At 40.7% G+C, this 20,226-nt stretch overlaps 1 protein-coding gene across 1 annotated transcript in view; it reads left to right on the top strand.

Annotated features, from left to right (window-relative positions):
* Positions 1–18,462, top strand: part of OSBPL10 (oxysterol binding protein like 10) — a 118,571-nt gene extending 100,109 nt beyond the window's left edge. Inside the window, exons 8-12 of the mRNA XM_027675451.1 lie at positions 1,712–2,195; positions 10,878–11,064; positions 12,485–12,667; positions 14,447–14,600; positions 15,349–18,462. Coding sequence (XP_027531252.1) covers positions 1,712–2,195; positions 10,878–11,064; positions 12,485–12,667; positions 14,447–14,600; positions 15,349–15,393 — 1,053 coding nt within the window. The 3' untranslated portion in view covers positions 15,394–18,462. The remainder of the gene's footprint in view (positions 1–1,711; positions 2,196–10,877; positions 11,065–12,484; positions 12,668–14,446; positions 14,601–15,348) is intronic.
* Positions 18,463–20,226: the final 1,764 nt, after the last annotated feature.

The raw sequence follows: 20,226 nt of genomic DNA, 5'->3' as shown, positions 1-20,226 counted from the left end.
TGCTTTAATAGAGGACAGCTGTTGGTCTGCATCTGGCATCATTGAGCCACTTAAATTAAAGATAAATTTGTGTGTCTGTGGGAATAGATACAATTTTGGAAAAATTTGGAACAGAAAGTTAGAACTCGGTTTTCATTAGGAAGGCTTTCTGCCTAAATGGTTACTCTTTCTCAAAGGCACTTTCATTGCCTTACCCCCACCCCTGCATAGCAAGAGAAGTTCTCAGCTTTGCTCTCTGGTACGTGAGAAGAGAGATATAGCCCTAACAGACATACACTGAGGCCTTGGGAAGGCGGAGGAGAAACAAGAGAGGATTAAAAGGGCCCTGAGGGGGTGGGAGCTTGCCTTTTGCTCCCTGAGGCCCGGTGTGCAAACCGCACTGTAGGTTTTTGTGTTGTGGCCTTCTAAATAAACTTTTTTTGAATTCTATCCACTGCCTTTGCATTTCTGGGGATACCTGTATATCTTTACCATGCAGTGTGCCGGAAGTTCCCTTTGGTCATGTGGGAGTAGCCATTCAGCTCCCCTGGGACAGTCCGGCATAAGGTGTGGAGCATGGGGGAGAAAGAAGGGAGAGAAACTATGTCCTGTAGTTTGTCTTGCAGTGCCCTCCAGGATGTTTCACTGGAAACTTCTAACAAAGTGTTATTGTGAAGTGAATGACTTTGGCAACATATGCGTTGCCAGAGGAGGCACTCCAGTCTGCATCCAAATCACCTGGGGCTGGCTCCCTCCAGGACAGGCTGCCTAGTTCTCAGTCCCTGATTTTTTTCTGGGCCCTCTGGAGCCTCTCTAACCCCAGGATCTGAATGTAACAGTTTGTGCAGGTTTTGTTTCAACTTGTCTGAAATAAGAGGAAGCCATGCAGGGGCCCACCACAGTAGCATGATGCCGTCTCAGACTGAGGGGATGTGCGGTGGGCCTGGGGGGACAGGAGACCTTAGGGATGACAGGGGATTTGACTTGGAGTTGTGAGGGGGCATGATAGTGTAGGGCAGAGGGAGTCGAACGGGCAGCATTTTCTTGCCTCTTGGGAAGGTTCCTTGGAATGGTTTTATCTTTGGAAATACAATTGAGATTTGGTTTTGATTAGATCTCCTTGGCTTGGTTTGTTAGTTAGGCTGGAAAGGACCTAATACATATGTAGTGGGTAGTCAGGGACCCAGGAGTGAAATATGGAACCCAAATGTTTGACAGAATTGGTAGATGTACTCCTTACACTCTCCTCCATTTAGAGGTTGGTGGTGTGCATGTTTATGTAAAATACTCATCTTCTGTTAGTTTGGGGGGGTGTGTCCCTCCCATTTGGGAGGGTTATGGTTTGTTTGTTTTGTTGATGTTTGAAGTAAATTAGTCTATATCAAAGTATGTTTTTGTATTCTGTAAACAAGGGAAACAATGGCTGGTTTGTTAACTGAGAGGAGAGGAAAAGGCAGGTTTCTATGTGAGCGGAACAGCCCATCCCTGTTGTGTGAGCTGCTCTTGAGAATCATAATGAAATAGGAAGCAGCTTGCATGGGTATCAAGGCCACTGCTTTTTCCTTCGCACATTATTTACACTGCAAAGAAAATTAAATTGCTGTGGCATGGGAGGAAAATACAAAACTTGGCAGGGCCAGAATTTGCAGCTGTCCTAACTGTTCTCCCCCTTTCCCCCCTGATAGTGTGATCATGGGGAAATCATATCTGCCTTTGTCTGCTTTGCATACAGGTAGTGCTTCCAACATTTATTTTGGAGAAAAGATCCCTGCTGGAGATGTATGCAAATTTCATGGCCCATCCAGACCTGTTTTTGTCAATTGCAGCTGGAGCCACTCCTGAGGAAAGAATTATCTGCTTTGTGGAGTATTATCTAACAGCTTTTCACGAAGGCCGAAAGGGAGCAGTTGCCAAGAAGCCCTATAACCCTATAATTGGTGAAACCTTTCATTGCTCGTGGGATGTACCTAAAGATAAAGTGAAAGCATTCAGAACTAATGGTGCCTCCACAGTTTCTAAGGACCCAACCAAGGAGTTTGGCCAGGACCAGTCCATGTGCTACAAGCTGAGGTTTGTAGCTGAACAAGTGTCCCATCATCCACCGGTATCTTGCTTTTATTGTGAATGCAAAGAGAAGAAAATGTGTGTGAACGCTCACGTATGGACCAAAAGCAAGTTTATGGGCATGTCAATAGGTGTTTCTATGGTAGGTGAAGGTAAGAAATGTGCTTTTATTTTTATTTTTTTGAGCTAATGTGGGTTTCAATAGCACAGAAGTCCATATGTTTTCCTGCTTCCTCTCCCTCTGACCTTTCATTTTAATCTTATGACTGTTTGCTTTTGTGAAGTTTGGAATTAAAACTGTAGGGTTCATATAACCTTATTCTATCCAGACAGAATGTGAACTGCACATTACGTGTATAAATGTGTGCTTATATTGTTGAGAGTCTGTTTATATATATATATATATATATGGCCGTACTAAGTTGCAGTAGCAAATGGCTACTACAGTGTATTCTGTAAGAATATTTTTATTTATCTTGCTCACTTCTAAAGTAACATGGGATTTAGTATTCCCAACTGGAACAAAACAATGGGAAAACCCCATGTTTTTACGTAAGCCTAACATTCATTTTCATAGTTTCAGCAAAGAATCATGATTCCTATAGTGTTTGCAAGGTTAGCGTATTCTCTCAAGCTTTCTGGAAAGTCATGTAGTAGGTGTCTAAATAGTGATTTTTCTGTATCACACATATTCATTCTGCTTTGTGACAAGTCATTGTTCAACTTGAATTCAAAAATACAGGGAGTCAGCAAATACTTAATGGAGGATCTGAACTGATAAACACACCTGTACTAGTGTCCTTACTGTTAATGCATCAGCATTTATGTGTTTCTAGGGAATTTAGTGTCTTTGGCCATTTGAGGGTAAGATCCTGTGTGTGGTTTTTGGTGTTTTGTCTTACCCAGTTTTTAGACTGTAGTCTCAGAAGGACAGCTTACAGTAAATGCTTCTTTTTGCCACCCTTATGTTAAATACTATGATATTAAAGGTAGTAAAAAAAGTAGAGTGGGAAATGCAGTGATTTGGTTTTGCTTATTCATAACAACGAAACAATTATGGTGAAAACATGCAGGTATGTTCTGCTGTTTCTACTAGCTAGAACTAACGAACAAACTCAACCAGCAAAAAGAACGACAGTAGTTTCTATCCTGATGACAATATACTCCCTTTTTTTGTAGAAGAGATATGAAACTTCCTTGCTACTGGATTTGATATCATTGTCATAAAGTCTGTAATAGCATGGTTGTTTCCTTCTTCCTATGATTTAGGTATTTTGCATTTAATGCAGAATTAAAAGGAGTGTCAGAAGCGAAATTGGCCTTTCTGTCAGTCTTCTATCTGTACTACTGTCAGCCTGAGTCATTGGTTTAGTTTGCTCCATTTTTCTGGTACATGTTCGTTTCTAGTACTCTTTTGCTCAGTGAAGGGAACTATTTAATGGAAATAAAATTAAACACGAAGTCACTTATGATTATGTAGGAGTAGGGAAATTCTTTTTCTCGCTGCTAGCACACACAGTTCCTTGGGTATGAGGGTGTCTACTGTGGGGATTATTTAAGACTTCAAAGTCTTGATGTGTCCCAGTTTTGAGAGAAAAAGAGTCTAAGAATTAACCACTTTGCTACACCAAGGATTATTTAATGTGTGCTTGTGAGAATAAGTTCTTCCCTGTTGCCCCTTTTTGTTTTTTTTCATGATCCTGGAGATATCCCAGGAGTGGAGGCAGGCTTTGGGGGAACATCTACAATGGTGGACTCTTTCATTGCAAGGTTTGCTGCTGTCTTTATGATGGGCGTTCTGGGAGGAAGTTTGGGTTCACCAGTTTATAGTTATCATTCATCTTTTTTGTTCATGTAAGCAGTGCAGAGGCATGCAGTTCCACAGTGACAGCATTTCTGGGAAGTGATGGAGAAACTCTACTGCAGCCCAAGCATTTTTGTTGAGAACTGGCAATGGGCAACAATGGACAGTACCAACAAATGGTACTGCTGAAGCTCTTCTATCATCTGAAAACAGCCAACCTAAGCCTGACAGCCTCAGTTTAAAATGCTTGCTTTGCTGTGCAGTTTCTTCTCTTGAAACTGCACTTTCTTTAATTTTTTGTTTGTTTATTTTAGTCCCACGGAAGTCTTCCTAATTAAGTTGGTGTGTAGATTTGTCAAGCTGTGCAAAAATTAGACTACTGCAGATGCTTCTTTTTCATGTGCTGCATAAGTATAAATTCTGTAGTAGACTGAGGTCAGCGTAAGTACTGGAGAATAGATTGCTGTACTCAAAAAAAGTAGCTGCTGGACTAAAAATTTGGAAAACCTCTGTCTGTATTTACATGTTGGGTAATGCAAGGCCTACTAATTTTTTAATGTGAGATATAATTTGGAGATTTTCCCTTGTATTTAGGGACACTTTAGGCTTGCAGCATTTCATGTAGGGTGAGTTAATCTATCAAAGTTACTGATTTAGACTGTGGAAAGACACATTGTTAGTCAGAAGGTATATGAAGCTGGTTAAGGTAGGTAAAAACTAAAGTTATCCCTTTGGAGAAGCTTTCTCACAGAAAGGTGGGCTGGTAAGCTTATAGAATCTTACTTTAAAGTGTTAGAAGCAGATTGAGTTTTTTTGGAATGAAGTATGACTGATCCTGCTTTTGATAAGAGACAAAGTAACATCTCATGAATCATAGAAAACCCTGGGTTTTGTTTGTTTCTTTTTTGTTTCCCCCCCGTGTGCATTGGATGGCCAAACTAGTCATATGCTATTGTTGGGTAAATTCCTTCCAAACAGAGCTGCAACTAATGTTTTGGATAATTCAGTGTTAGAGAGCGACCATCTTGTTCTAGTCAGATATGTATCAGAACAATTTTGTTTGACTAGGTTGCCCAAAGAGATTGTGGGTGCTTCATCCGTGGAAGTGTTCAAGGCCAGGTTGGATGGAACTCTGAGCAACCTGCTCTAGTGGGAGGTGTCCCTGCCTATGGCAGCAGGGTTGGAACTAGATGATCTTTAAGGTCCCTTCTAACCCAAACCATTCTATGATGATTCTGTGATGATGACCCGAAACTTCATCATGGCATTAATGTTGAGTACAAGCAACTGTGGTGTGTTTTGAAACTTTCCTCCCTACTGAATAACGCTGTGTGTGTGTCCTTCAAACATTTAAATGAAGCTTTTTCTACTGCAGTTGGCTATTGACAGAAATAAAGTAGTACTGAATTTTTGGACCTATAGTGTGTAAGGAATATGCTGGTAATGTTTCTGTGGTGGTTTTGAACCATATTTTTTTAGAATGTCCTTAGACATATAGAGCATGTTGCTTTTTGTACTTTGTTATTGGAAGCTGACATAGGGAGTCATGGCAGTACAAAGACTTCTAAAGGTATTTAAAGAATTTGGGGATTTAAGGACAGTATGGTCTTGTCATACAAAGGGTACAGCTCATTATCTTATTCATATGATTTTTCGTGTATATTGCACCTCAAAGTGACTAACATTTTTTTTCTTTCTGTGGTTTTTGTTGTTGATTCAAAATAAGTATCAGTTGCAGAGATGCAGAACGAGTAGGAGAGCGCTGCTGGAAATCCATGTGAAAAGCTGTTTTATATGCTAGCCCTTTTTCATCTCTGGTTATGAGGGGTCTAAATCTGGCTTGCTAATGAAATGTCTCAACTTTTTCTTTGCCATGTAACAAAACCCCCATTCTTCAGAGTAGTCAGCACTGAGTTTCCTCATGAGAAAGCTACCCTGAATAGAAAAGGGGATATTTTGCATAAAAGACTTCATGTTGCCTGCACAGTCCCTAATTTTGGTTAATGTTAATTATGTACTAATGAGAGTGTGAGGGGGGAGAAGAGGTTGTAACGAATAGGATCACATTAAGACTTAAATTAGCAAGGGATAGGACAGTCAATGTAAATATTTAATGGTTTTTTTATGTGTTCCATAGAATCTTCAAACAGATGCTGGTTGTAGGGCAAGGATGCTTTACTGGAAACAACCATGGTGAGCACACCTCAGTGTGGGCTGTGCCTGTTCCTTTTCTGCTCTTAGGTTTTGTTCCAAAGCAGCAAAATCCAACAAAAAGTGTCATCTTTGATTCATGGGTTAATTTTGCAGAGAGCATAAAGTATATTTAAGTGGATTGCTCTGTATTATCAAGTGGCTAGTTATGTCTGGTGTTTTTACTTCTGCTATTTTAAAGGTTTTAAAAACTAGTGAGGTATATAGGCTTCCAAAAATTATTTTCTGAATTGAAATCAACCCTGAAAAGATTTGATGGGTAGGGAAAAGGTTCAGTGCTCTTTACAGGGCAAAGCTAAAAGAAAGCAATGTATGTTTTTTTATCTCTTTTTTTTTTTTTCCCCCCTTCTGTTCAAATATATGGATGTGTATGTATTCATAGATGTACAGGTCTATAATTTCTAGTCCTGAGAAATTAGTGGCTTTTTAATTTACCAGTCCCAAAGATTGATTGCTCCATGCAACTAGAGCTATTTCCCTAAGTACTAATTTTTGAGTTAATATTTTTTAGGCCAGTGATTTCAGAACAGTTTCCATATAGCATGGTCCTCATTACTTAATTTAGCAAATAGCCCCAGTCTTTGACAAATGAGCAGTGCAACGCAGCTGGCTGGAATGTTTACGAGATGATAAGAGCCCAGTCCTGGCATCACCTGTTTTCCTATGTGACTCTGCGCGTTTAGTGATGCACTGCTCCCATGTGGGGCTCATCCCAAATGAACTTACTCCTCTTAGTGCCCTGCTATGGATAGTGCAGAGAGAGTGAAGAGCTTCTTAAATCCGGAAACTGCCCTAGGCCATTTGTGTCCCATGTGCCATTTGTTGTTTGGATTGATCTCTGTACAGTCAGTGGGAAGCATTAAATTTCACATGCCTCTTCTGCAGCTTATTGATCCAGAGCCTCCTCTGGGTTTTTTGTCAATATGTGTTACTGGAAAATCAATTCACAAAGCTGCAGCATCACTGAGGGACATGTGAGAGTCAAACTGGGAAAATGATATGCCTGGATCATCACTTTCTTTAAAGCAGGCTAAGGAGTCATGGAAAGGAGTGTGACTCTGAATACACTGCCACGGTCAAAAGGAGGGGTAAATAGTGTTGAGGACATATCAAGGGGGAAATGCAAAATCTGCACTTGTTGATAAAAAATTCTCTCTTCTCTGTGGCAATTTTTTCTAATAAAGTATATTACGAAATCTGCTGTTCCTCCCAGAGTACTGATCTGGTGCATTCTTCTATGCATAATAGCTGCCATAAATACTTCAGATTTCTTTAAAAGAATTTGCAGATTTCCAAAGAATTCTTCGATGTGAGAGGAGAAAGCTGAAAGTGGGAGAATCTTCTACAACTTTCCCCATGTGTTTACTTATAGCCAATTTTAAACTAAACGTGAATTATGCCCTACATCAGAGAAGCAAGGGGAAAACAAAGAGCCTGTGTATTTTCCAGCAGATGCTTTTAAATATCAGTTGCAGTGTAATGATACTTAGAAGCAGATGTTAAAATTAGACAACATTTTTTAAAGTAACTGTTAGGTTTTATTTTTTCTGCCTTTAATTTCTAAAGATTAAAATGCAGCAAGGTAGGGTGTGAATTCTTGTGGTGCTGATTACAAGTGTTGCCTCTCAGTGAGATTTTGCTTTCTTCTTCCCTTAGAGAGCACAGGTCTCCATTCAGACGAGGTGGTGCAGCCGCAGTGTTCATGGTGCTTCAGTTAAACAAGGTTTTGCATGTGAACTCTGCAAGCAGTGGAATGCAAAACTAACAGTCAGGTTAATACTAGAAGTATTAGCAAGTTGTGGGTATTTCAGATCTGCCCTTTAATCTCTTTTAGATTAGAATTATTGAGCTGGAGTCATATTTCAAGTGAGATAGCACTCCATTTAAAAGAGTATGTATTCAGGTGTTTGAGGAATTAAAAAATATGCTGCCAGGTGCTAAAAATACTGCCAAGAGAGCTGGGTTCAGTTTTTAATATCCAACCTGCTGTGGTGGTTAAATATTTACATTGAAGGTCACTGCTGCTGTTTGCTTTTCACTTTTAATGTACTTGGCAGTGTGCATTACAGCTCTGCATCCCTCCCACTCAAGCAGGGAGAAAAAAGCTATTGATCCCATCAGAGGGACAAAAGCAAACCTATACTCACCCAAAAGGAAATTGTGTTTATCATACTAGTGTTCTCTCAGGTGGGGACATGCGGTGATGGTCAGAGGAGGATGGCAGGGCCCAAGGAAGTAGGAGACTCTGGAGAAGCTCCCATGAAGGTGTGGTTCATAAATGCAGTGAGGTTCTCGCCCAGAAGTGAGGACCACATTTGCCCACTCCACTGCTATTAGACCTTTTGTCTTTTAAAAAAACCCAAACACAAACCTCACTACAACAAAGCCATCATGTCGAAAGCTGATACTTTTGAGCAGACAGTGCTTTTTCACTGTATGAAGACTTGTCTGTATTAACACTGGGGAAACATGACCTCATGGGTGGCACCACAGCCTGTTTTCCACAGCTGGTTGCTCCACTTGTCTGTTGCCTGTGACTGTAATGAGGAAGGTGGAGAACAAGTGGGAAGAGGAGGAGAAAGGAAAAGTGACAGACTTGAGTCTAAAACCTGTTGTAATCCTGTGTAAAATGCCCACCTGCAGATGGTCAGGTTTCCTTTCTGTGTTTGATCAATACCCATTGGCTTTTTGTTCCTTTTTGAATATCATCATCTAGTTCAAAGCTTCTTCTTCCCTTCCAGTACCTGAAAGGAGCCTGCAAGAAAGATGACAAGATACTTTTTACAAGGGCATGTAGTGATGGGACAAGGGGGAATGGCTTTAAATGGAAAAAACAGTTTAGATTAGGTATTAGGAAAAAAATCTTTACTGTGAGGGTGGTGAGGCACTGGAACAGGTTGCCCAGAGAAGTTGTGAATGCTCTGTCCCTGGAAGTGTCCAAGGCTAGGTTGGATGGGGCTCTGAGCAACATGTCCAGGGTAAGTTGTGTGGTTCAGCCTTCCTGCATAGTGTTCAGCTTGTATTTGCCTACAAACGTGGAGCCAAGGAAGCTTGAGGCAAAACGTGTGTGTGTGTTTGAGTTGTGTCCTCCTGGCTGTTTCCTGTTGGTGAGGGTTCAGCACACAACACGAGGAACTTGTAATTTGCCGAGGTGAAATGATTAAAGGTCCTTCTAAGACACGACTTTTCTGTGTTTGTGCTTTTGCACTCCCCAGCTCATCTGTGTCAGACTTGCTGGAGTAGGAGCGCTGGCTGTGTCATTGCTGGCAGGCTGAGGTGCAGAAGTTCTGAGAACAACTGCATAAAGATATTCTGGTTTGCAAATGTTTTCCTGTGGAACCATTAAAGAAGGCAGAAGTGACAAGTTGCAGAGCTTCCTGTGCCTGCATTTAGTTTTGTGAGCACAAGCCAGTATTTAAGATCATGGTTCTGTTAGAGCTCTGTGCTTTTACATTTTGAATGTCCTTTTTAGGTTTGTATTTTCATACAGCATTTTAAAGGCATATTTTCATGTGGAGAGTAGTAGTGTTGTGTTCCTATTTAATGTTTTTTCATCATTAAATGTGAGATCAATTTGAAAAGTAGTACCATTATTCCCTCAAACAGATAGATTAATCAATACCACTACCAATGTGTTTTTCTCGTCTGCCCCAGGGTGAAGGCAAATGGGCTCAAGCTCATCCTGTTTCTGAACAGATACTCTGTCAAGCTAACTTTCCTGCTCTGTTTCTGGGTTCTGAGTGCTTCCTGTGATGGGTTATTTTCAGTCCCTGTTGTGAAAAAATATTATCAAAGCTGTCATTTTTGCCCTTAAGCACTTAATAAATGGGACACAAAAGACTGTAAAACTCTAATAAAAAATACACTACAGACATTTGGCATGATCTAATTCTGTGTGCAAGGTTTATGGTGCTCTTTACTTGGTCTAATGCCCTGTCCTCATGAAGACCAAACTACAGTTACGGTGGGGATAGAGTTGTATCCTTAACCCCAGGGGAAGCTAAGGTCTGATCAGGCATACAACTTTCTTTGTGGTTCCAAATAATGTTGAAAAATTATTGCTGTTGCACGTTGTTTTTAGTTACAGTCTCATAGTGCTGAGGATGGAGGAGCCTTTACAGAATGAGATAGAATTGCCAGTAATTTTCTCTGCCTGGTGGAGGCATTGGTGTTGGTGGTAGTAAAGCAGTGGCCCTGCTGGGCCCTTCTTTGGTTATGCAAGATTTTTGCAAAGGCTGTGTGGGAGACCAGACATTTGAAAATTAGGGAGCAACTTTAATGGGAAATTGCTAGATGGCATGTTTCCCATGCAGACTTAGAGAAAGCCTTTCACTCCTACCTACAAGTGCATCAGTAGGAAATTAATGGAGGGAACAGTCATGTCTAACTGAATGGAGAAGTGAAGAGTCCTTTCGGCATGCCCATATTTTTTCTGGAGAGAGATTATGATATGACAGTGAGGGGCTGAATTTTCAGTATGACTTTTTGCATGAAAATGCTACATTTTCCCAGCTTTTAACAGTTTATTGCTTGCCCATAATACAAAGTGAGTGATCCAGTCAGATTTTCTGATAAGCCATTTGGTACCACATGGGACCCCAAGGCATACATTCAAATCACATGCTTTTGAGAATGTTTGTTGGAAGAAGTTTGTTCTAGAGGGCAGACTTTCTTTCTTAGCAGAGAGTACCCTCCTCCAGGGAGAGCTGCATGTTGTGCTCTCTGTGGATGTGCCTTTTGATCCTGGTTAATTGGTCAGTGACTGTCAGGTCTTACCAGTGAACATTTATCAATTCACTTTCAACCTCTTCCCACACAGGTGTTCTTTACTTGCTGGAACATGAAGAAGAGTATGTTTTCACCCTGCCCAGTGCCTATGCTCGCTCAATACTTACCATCCCATGGGTGGAGCTTGGAGGGAAAGTCAACATCAGTTGTGCCAGAACAGGCTATTCCGCCACGGTCACGTTCCACACCAAGCCCTTCTATGGAGGGAAGGTCCACAGGTACGAGAATTACTGTCTTATTCTTGTTTACCTGCTACTGGATTTCAATGGGAAGACTCTAAGGCATCTGTTCAGTTCCTCTGGTGGAATATTTTATGGACAGATATCTGAATTTCTTTTCCTATTAGTACTGGAGATGACTTACAGCTTTAGAGCACATTTTATTGTAGTTATACATATTATGATGTTTAATTGAATTGGATATATTTCTCTCATTAAAATAAAGTGAATGTATCTCTCCAGGCTTTGTTGCTTGTAGAAGTTGTTGTAAGTGCAGGATCAGAAAAATGCACATGGAAAAGGCAATATCTCTACTACATCAGCTGCTGCTTTTGTGTGAGTCTTGTAGATGAAGTGGTGTTCCCGGTGGAGCTCCTGGAGAGAAGCAAAAGTGTCACTGCCCACAGTGGTAGCTCCCTCCTGGGGACTCTCAGTTCTGCACTGAAATTCCAGATGATGAAACTGTTATTTACATGTCTTTGTTCCTCTTTATTAAGGGTGTGAAGAGGCACTGTGCAAGACAGCTTCCTGTCTTACTTCCATGCTCAAGTTGTTGTCCCAGTTATTAACATACACAGACCCCTTTCTTGTTCTGCTGTGGACTGTTGCAGTGTCCATGAGAAGACTGTGCTTTTGCATGGTTACCTCTGTTTTATTTCAGTTGGTCTAGTTATTCTTCCGTATGTGTGTCAACTGTTTCAATGTTGTGTTCAGCCAAATATCCACATGGGCTGTTTTGACAGAGTTTTTTTTCTAAAAGGTGTAGATTCATGCCATCAGGGTGAGTGAAAATTTGGGACAGTTGTGTGGTATTAGTTTGGTAATTTAGTTTACAGATTACTTGACATGGCTTGCCAAAGCACATGTGTCATGTTCGTAGACATATACACAAAACTTCTCTCTGCATTTTGGTTTTCCAGTCTTACCTGTCTATTTTACTGACTCTCAGACCAATTCTTGGATTACTGAGGTAGCTTTAGTCATTGCCTCTTAGCAGCTGAAAAGTAAACTTGCAGAGCTAAGGAAGAAAACAAAGGTACCTGAAGTCTTTGACATTGGTCTCTGACAGCATTATGGTCAGGTGCGAAAATAACATGTATTGGAAATGTCACACGAATGTCAGGAGCTGTTTTTCAGGTTGCTGAGGTAACCAGCTCTGGGTTAGAGCAGAGTATCAGAGTTTTAAGCTCGGTTAGTGCTGTATTTTGGGAGAATGTCATCCCAAAGCTATTGCTGTGTTAGAAGAACTTTCCTGGGATGAGTCTTTCGTTTTTGGAGATAGCGTCACTACTTTGCTTGAAAAATTGCTTTGTAAATGTAGAAAGCTGCTTGTAACCTTAGCTGTGGTAGCATTTTCATGTGCTAATAAGAAATGGTACCAGTTATTTCTGTGGTCTTTTTTCCTTTCCTCTTAAATTAGGGTTACTGCTGAAGTGAAACACAATCCCACGAACACCATTGTGTGCAAGGCACAGGGAGAATGGAATGGTACGCTGGAATTTACTTACAGCAATGGAGACACCAAAGTGATTGACACCAACAAACTGCCTGTTATCAGGAAAAAGATCAGGCCGATCGCAAAGCAAGGCCCGCTGGAATCAAGGTAGGGGAGGGGCATTACAGTGTTCTGCTTCTGAACCTCGGGTAGGAACAGAGCAGGGAAGCAAACTGCAGTTATAAACGGTGTGGTTCAAAAATGCCTCCCTTCCCACAGCACGTTAATCTGGGCACAGAGAGCTGGAGTTGTGTGTTGATTCCTCAGAGCACAAATTACATTGCAATGATGAGCACATCAATTTTGTAGATGGGAAAAATGCGTGGATGAGTTAATGAGCATCTGGAAAATGGTAATGCAGTGTTTTCACCTGCTTCTTTGGGTGATTGCAACATGGTATGCAAATTAGTCAGTTTGTTGCAAGTAATGTTGCATCATATAATTTAAACTGGTATTCAGTGTTTTATGTATTTTCGGATGTGTATATATATATGTATAAAAGTATGTAAAATGTGGTGCAATGTGAGCTATAAATACACAAACTCATGGTTTTAAAGCTCTTGGCACCCACATCATGTGCCTAACTCTGACTAGGTACATTAGGAAAAAACATATTCTGTTATTCAGTCAATAACTGTTAATGTTTATCTTCAGAAAAATCAATACTTTTATTGAATTTAGGAACATTTTATTGGAGGATTTAAAACCATGAGTTACACTTATTATCTGTAAATATTTTCTCTTTATTGTACCTTTATTTAAGGTTCCTTGAGTCGTTGTGCAGAGTCAGATCGTTTTTCTACTTTTAAGACTGCTTGCTTATCCACAAACTCATTTTCCCCCTGTAGTTTGGAACACAGAGATTGTAGTAGGTAAGGAACCCAGTAGCTCTTCAGTGTATTTATTGTATTTTTTAGATACCAGTAAGCAAATTGCAACCATCCAGTGTTTCTGCAGGATTTGCAGTTTATCAGGCTGTAAACAGAAACTCATTTAAACACTCCTGAAAATTTGTGAAAGCTGCAGTCAGTTTCAGAAAGAGAGCAGGTTTAGATTAGATATTAGGAAAAATTCATTAGTGTGAGGGTGGTGAGGCACTGGAACAGGTTGCCCAGAAAAGTTGTGGATGCTCCATCCCTGAAAATGTTCAAGGATGGGTTGGATGGTCTCTGAGCAACCTGGTCTAGTGAAACGAGTCCTTGCCCAAGGTAGAGGGGTTGGAACTAGATGATCTTTAAGGTCCCTTCCAATCCAGGCCATTCTATAATTCCGCGATTCTTTTCAGTGTTTTTCTGGGCAGAGTTTCTGCTAAGCTGATAAAAGGCATTGCATTCAAATGTGGTCAGTCGTGTGAGAAACACGTTTGGCTGTATACTGATAATTATTGTAACTGGGAATGTAGAGCAAGACCTAGAAGGGCTTCCTGGAATCAGTGCATCAGTTCCTCTGTTAGTGACCTGGTGGGAACAGTCAGTGTCCCAACTGAATGCACTCTTGGCTTTTGGCTGACACTCCCTTAATTGAAAAATTTAACCACAAATAAACACAGAATAAATGCCTGTCATTTGGGGGTGGATCATCAGTAAAGAATGTGAACAGGAAACGATAAAATAAATCCACCTTCTTTGAGAAAAAAGCTCAGGTGGTCAAGAGTCAGGAACATGAAGAGAAGCTGGTGAGAAAATGAAGTTGCATGGCAAAATACCAGGACCTGAGCAAATCTGAAAATCTGGTCCACAAATGAGATGAATGTCCCAGGTTCCCAAGCTGTGTGACCTGAAAGAACAGCATGGAGAGCATGACAGCAGCTCACCAGACTGGTGTCCAGCGGCTCTGGGCTGTGGCAGAGGTGTTCTCACTCTGTGGCTTGTGCTCCTCCATCACCAGGCGCCTGTGGCAGAACGTCACCAACTCTCTGAAGGAAGGGAACATTGATGCAGCCACGGAACACAAGCACTGCCTGGAAGAGAGACAGCGGGCAGAGGAGAGGCAGCGTGCGGCTCTCACAACGCCCTGGAAACCCAAGTATTTTGTCAAAGAGGTACTTTAAGTCTCTTGTTTTAGGGACCCTTTAGTGTGTTTCTGCACAGGGGAGGATGCTGTTACAAGTGAACAAATGTCTGGGGCTAGTGTTGTTGTGTACCACTCAGTGCTTTAAATTGTCTTTTTGACAGTCTGGCTCTTGAAGGAGAGCAGTGGATTTTTCCATGTCTATATTGTAGACTTGTTCACTTTTCTTCAGTTACATTTATTTTGATGTGGATTTTTGGTATCTAATGTTAGGCACTTAAAACAATGTATTTTTCTGTAAAATCCAGCCCGTACTTTACAAATGCTGCATACTCACATCCCCTACTAATCTTGATCTCAGCACACTAAAGCAAGCACAATCTAGGGATATTTATCCAGTATAACTCAGCATGGGCATCCTAAACACAGTCTTGGGTTTCATCTGTATGAAAGGAAACAGATTTTACTAACTTCATTTTTGCTCTTTTTTCGGGAAAGGCAGAAGGGAAATAACATTGACTGGGGGAATTGTTGTTACCTTAGCCAGTATATGCAGCTATTTAAACCAGCAGTTCATGTTACACCTTCCCACTGCTTCTCTTTCTCCCTGGTACTTTTTTTCCCTCCCACCCAGATTACTTGTCAGTTCATTAAACACAGAATTTTCAGATGACCAGGGTGGCTTCTTGTTGCTTAGTCTTATTTTAGCTTTTATGTGGACGTACATAGATCCAGTATTTATAAATCTTGTTTGTAAACTCTCCTTAATTTTCTTGCAGGGCGATGGCTGGCTGTACTTGAATCCTCTCTGGAAGACCCATTGATGGCAGAGAGCAGTTGCTCATAACTTTACCTGAAAGGCATTAAAATGATACAGTATGTAGCTTCAGGATGTCATTGGATAGGTCCTGTTATCAGAAGATCCCCACGGGAAGCTATGTACTGTGAATGATGCATCTCAAAATAACCACGAGCTCGAGTCTATTCAGGAGCCATTTTGTGTGTACAGATACACAGGCACACGTGCACACATCCACCAATACACACATATGTACACACAGTGTGTATGTGTTTGTGTGTGTATTATTTACACTACATGTAAACAAGTATAAACACTAACAGCAATTCAAAGACCTTTTCCTCTAATTGTTAGGGCACAGAACTCTGGCTGGACTCAGCTGGGGTTCCCGGAGTTATGTGCTTGCAGGATCAGGCCCTATGCTAGTATTTAAGAAAATACTTTTTTAGTACTGGTTAAGGTTTTTCTATTTTTCACTTTTGCCAAAAATGTTTTGCACTCAAAATGTGATGTGTCTCTTAATGGCAGTTGTTCTGTCTGAAGTCACTGAGTAACTCACTTTGACATAAGAATGCTACACTGACATGACGGTGCGTTCGCTCTCTGGGATGCCGATTTAAGGGCATGTTTCCTGTCACTTACCAGTGTGAATTTTCTGCCATCCTGTAAGAAGTAGCAATACCTTCTCAAGAACGTTGTTCGCACTAACCTGTTGTGTCCTCACTCTTTTGTCTGTTCATATTTTAGCTGTTTAATTGATCTCTGGTCACCTGCGACCAGCTGCTCTGGTAACTTTGATCTTGCTGTGTAATGTTTTCTTGCCACTGTCATGCCAGCACTTCTGGCTTACATGTTCCACTAAAACCCTTCTGGCAGATGTAGCTGCAGTGTTCCAGCTCACTCTTGCCTCAGCTCTCCACCCCCTGTTAAGAGAGGCTTGGCACACCACTGGGCTCTGCCGGGGACACCCTTGTCACAGCCTTTGCCTTTCCAGTGAAACCACTGCTGATGTGTTTGGGCTGTGCAGGCAGGAGCCCTGTCCTGGTGTGTTGCTGTGATGGGCATGAGCTTTCCCCACCGGCCCCAAGGTGGGTTCTGTTCACTGCTCTGGAAAAACAGAGCTGGTCTGCTCAGAGCCCTTAAACTGTCACAGGGCTCCAAGCAGCCTTATATTTTAGTTTCTTTGGCTTTTGACCCAAGGGATTGCTTCTGGATGAAACGTTTGGATGAGTAGAGATGATATAACTAGCCTTCTCAGAGAAATGATTTTCTGATGTAAAAGTAACAACTTAGTACATTGTTACACTGAGACAGTAACTTTATTAATTAAACAAATGGGATACAATTTGTTTTGTAGATTAACAAAGTAAAAAAATCCTGTAGCTTGATCTCGCTTTGTAAGGTAACCACTGTGACACTGAGAAAGTGGATTCTAAAAGTTTGGTAAGGCTTTTTTGATTTTTAGTTCATATTTGTTGAAAGTCAAGACGTTTTTGAGAGGTGGCAGCAAAAGGCACATGTAAAATGTGCTGACTTCTGCTCAGTGCTTCTTTCCACAGTGCCCCTAAAGAAACCACTGTATTTCTAACACACAGTAGCATGGATGCCTACCTGTCTGTAGTACTGATTGATTTTGTGCCTTTTGTCTGCTTTCTTAATACACTAACTTATGCTTTATAGATGTTACACAAAGATACTTAGGTCAAAGCACTGCTCACATCTGTCCTTGTGCATCCTGCATTTTGGTTTTTTGGTAGATGTCAAAATCTCTTGAGCAACTCAAAAGGCTGAGCGGAGGTGTGTGCACAAGGAAACATGCCATTAATTGTTCCTTTGGACATAATATGTAATAGATCTTTACATTTGAGCTTCAGATCCCTGTTTAATGAAGGTGTGGCTCCTTTTTCCATCTAAATCCTATTTTGTCTGCTTGTCTGTCCTTTTTTTTTCACATTAGAAAGATTCATGTTCTAAATGATTTAAATCCTGTTTTTTAAAAGAAGTGGACTGTATGAACTTGGTTTTGTAACTGACAATTTTTTTTTAAAGGAAAAAAATTATTTTTTAGGAATAGTTGATGTAATAGTTTTCTGTAACAAAACCAAAATGATGCTGTTGTAGTATTTACTGAACCAAGTATCATCAGGAAAATGTGTACTTTATCACCTGCAGGAATTCACTTTATAATGGATCCACTCATTTTCTAGAGGTTAGTCTGATAAGTACCTAGAAGTATTCCTACAGTTTGTAATATCATCACAAAGAACAATCGAAAAAGCAGAATTAAACACATGGAACATCCTCCCACAACTCTTTCACACACCAAAGAACAAGACACATACTCACTAAAATAGCCATTGCAAACCTCTGTGTGTCAGGCATGCAGGCCTGTGCCACTGAAGGAGTAACCTCTTTCAGCTTTGATGGTGTGACTGTCGAGGCTACAGAGATGCTGTAGCCTTTCTTTTAAGGAGAAATCTGAATAATTTTCTGCTTGTAATTTATTGAAGATTTTTTTCTGTCTGCATGGTTGGTTGTTTCTGCATGCCAAGAACATTCCACTTGTGCTCTGATCAATGTTTTGTTTTGTTCTGATGCTGTGAAGAGTCCCCTGATGCCATTACCACTGTTTCTTTCCCAAAGTAACTTGGGAGACACAAACATAAAAGCAGTCCTTTCTGAAAATATGCCATCAGTGAGAGATTCCAGAATAGGATTCAAGTGTCATTTTATTTTTTTGATAGTTATGTGTTTGGTATATTTTACAGGACTGAAAAGTAAATATTCATAAGCCTTATTCTGTAGGTCATTCCAATAGCTGTCTTGGAATTGCAAGTAAATACTTTCCTTTTCAAGTAGCCAATGTACACTGAATTGTAACGTAAAAACCTCCATGTACTTCAATTTTTTTTGTGTGCACACCTGTAGAAAGCCTATGCAACCTTTTTCTTTCTTAAATTAGAAATGTTCAGAAGGAAAATTTATACCTTTATCATTTCAAAGATGCTCTGGCAGTCTCTTCTGATTTGCCTTCCTTTCATAATTTGTGAATTTAAAATGAGAATGCTCATGAATAAAAGATTTGTTTCATTTAGTAGTGGGATGCCCTTTCTCTTTCCATGGAAGCATCAGTTAACCAGTACCAGTTACTGAGCTGTCCCGGAGCGGTGTACAGCACTCAGGCACCCGTGAGCTGGGTGCAAGGTTCTGGGAGAAGCGATTTGCCAGCTGAATCCTGGTTTGTTCTGGGGGTTTTTCGCCCTGTTCATTCTGCCAGACACTCTGTAGGTAAGTTTTTGTTTAAACTAGACAGTTCTACCAAGGGAAAACGGGGCTGGGCAGCATCACAGCTTTAGGAAAGGCTGGCGAACATCTGCCTTATTTTCACAAGTAAAAAGTAAAAATGTTAAGGTGTCCCCTTGTTTCTGAAAATCCTATTTCATTTAATCTTCGTCACTAACAGAGATTCTTGACTAGATACCTCTTAAACCACAACTCTACGTTATTGCAGCATTGGACACTTGCAAAGGGAGGAGAAATGTGCTTAGAGGCTTCACGTGGGTCCTGGTCAGCATTTTTCAAGTGTTAGATAACGCCCTTCTGGTTTTCTTTAAACATTCATCCAGTGTTGGAAACTCTTGTGCTGGAACACTTTGTTTTTATGCAAAATGGAAAACAACACTGGCTGTAAATAGGGCAGGAAACACTACCCAGTTGTGTTCCTTGCCTTCCTGTGACATTGCTTCAAGGCCACATCTTGGAGCAATTTGTACACTTGGGTTAAGTCACAGCCAAATATGATTTGTTTTCAGTGGGACTGATATGTACAGAAGGCTCAGTCAAAGCATTCAACTGTGTTTTCAGGAGTAAATATGTCAAGATGTTTAATTAATGACTTTTCTCCCCCTCTGTTACAAAATTACTTCTACAAGTCAAAATATTTCTTCTGGGATTACCAACATCACTGTCTGCCTCACAGCTCTCAACAGTAATGATTAAGAGATACAGAACTTATGCAACGCTGGCTTCTAGACACTTGCAGTTTTAGTCCCTTAGCAACTCAAACCTGGCTTAAGAGTTTGTTTGTTTTTTTTTTTAATTGACACTAAACATACTGTTTTATGGCAATTATGCTTCAAAATTTGACCTAGCAGAAAAACAAAAGAATGGCTGTAGCTAAGGAAGTAAACGATGGAGGAGTGGATGATGATGATGCAAGATGGTGGTAGTCTTTGCTGGTAAAAGTGCTGTCCAGTTCTCCCAGAGAAGAGGTAGGAGTTAACTGCTGTAGTTCTCGGATGCAGGTGTAAACCTACGTGGTGTGCAAACTCCTGAGGAACCAAGGAAGGTGAGACAATGTCTGCCCATTCTTCTTCATAATATTGCTTTTTCTGAGTGGCTACCTCAATGACTCCAACCTATAATTTCATTTTAACTGCTGAACATCGGCAGAAGCCTTGAACTCAAGTTAGATTTAAGAAAGCTCAGGTAAGTGGTAGGCAACTTTAGGCCCAGGCTGTCTGATATTCCTGCAGTTGGCTTATTTTTATTTCACATAACTTGGATTCACTTTTTTTGCTGTTCAAGAGAACGCTGTCAGCTAAGGTGGAAAACAATCTGATGAACTGTAAAGATCCCTAAAGATCGGAAGGCAGTCTTCTATTTTCTTTTTTAAAACAAGGCTGAGTTACTGCCAAGCCAGAGCCTGACTGGCAGGATCTGTTCTGCTGCCTTTCAGGTGTTCTTCCAAATGTTAGATCCCTAATGTCTTAACCAGTGGTGACAGGGCAGGATCCAGATTTGCTTGGAAGCAGCAAGATACTAGAAGTCATGCATCACATAATCACCTCTTCTGCTG

Source organism: Neopelma chrysocephalum, unplaced genomic scaffold (genome assembly GCF_003984885.1).
Source record: "Neopelma chrysocephalum unplaced genomic scaffold, ASM398488v2 Primary Assembly neopelma1_26, whole genome shotgun sequence".
NCBI classification, from domain to species: domain Eukaryota; kingdom Metazoa; phylum Chordata; class Aves; order Passeriformes; family Pipridae; genus Neopelma; species Neopelma chrysocephalum.
This window is presented reverse-complemented; position numbering and strand designations above follow the sequence as displayed.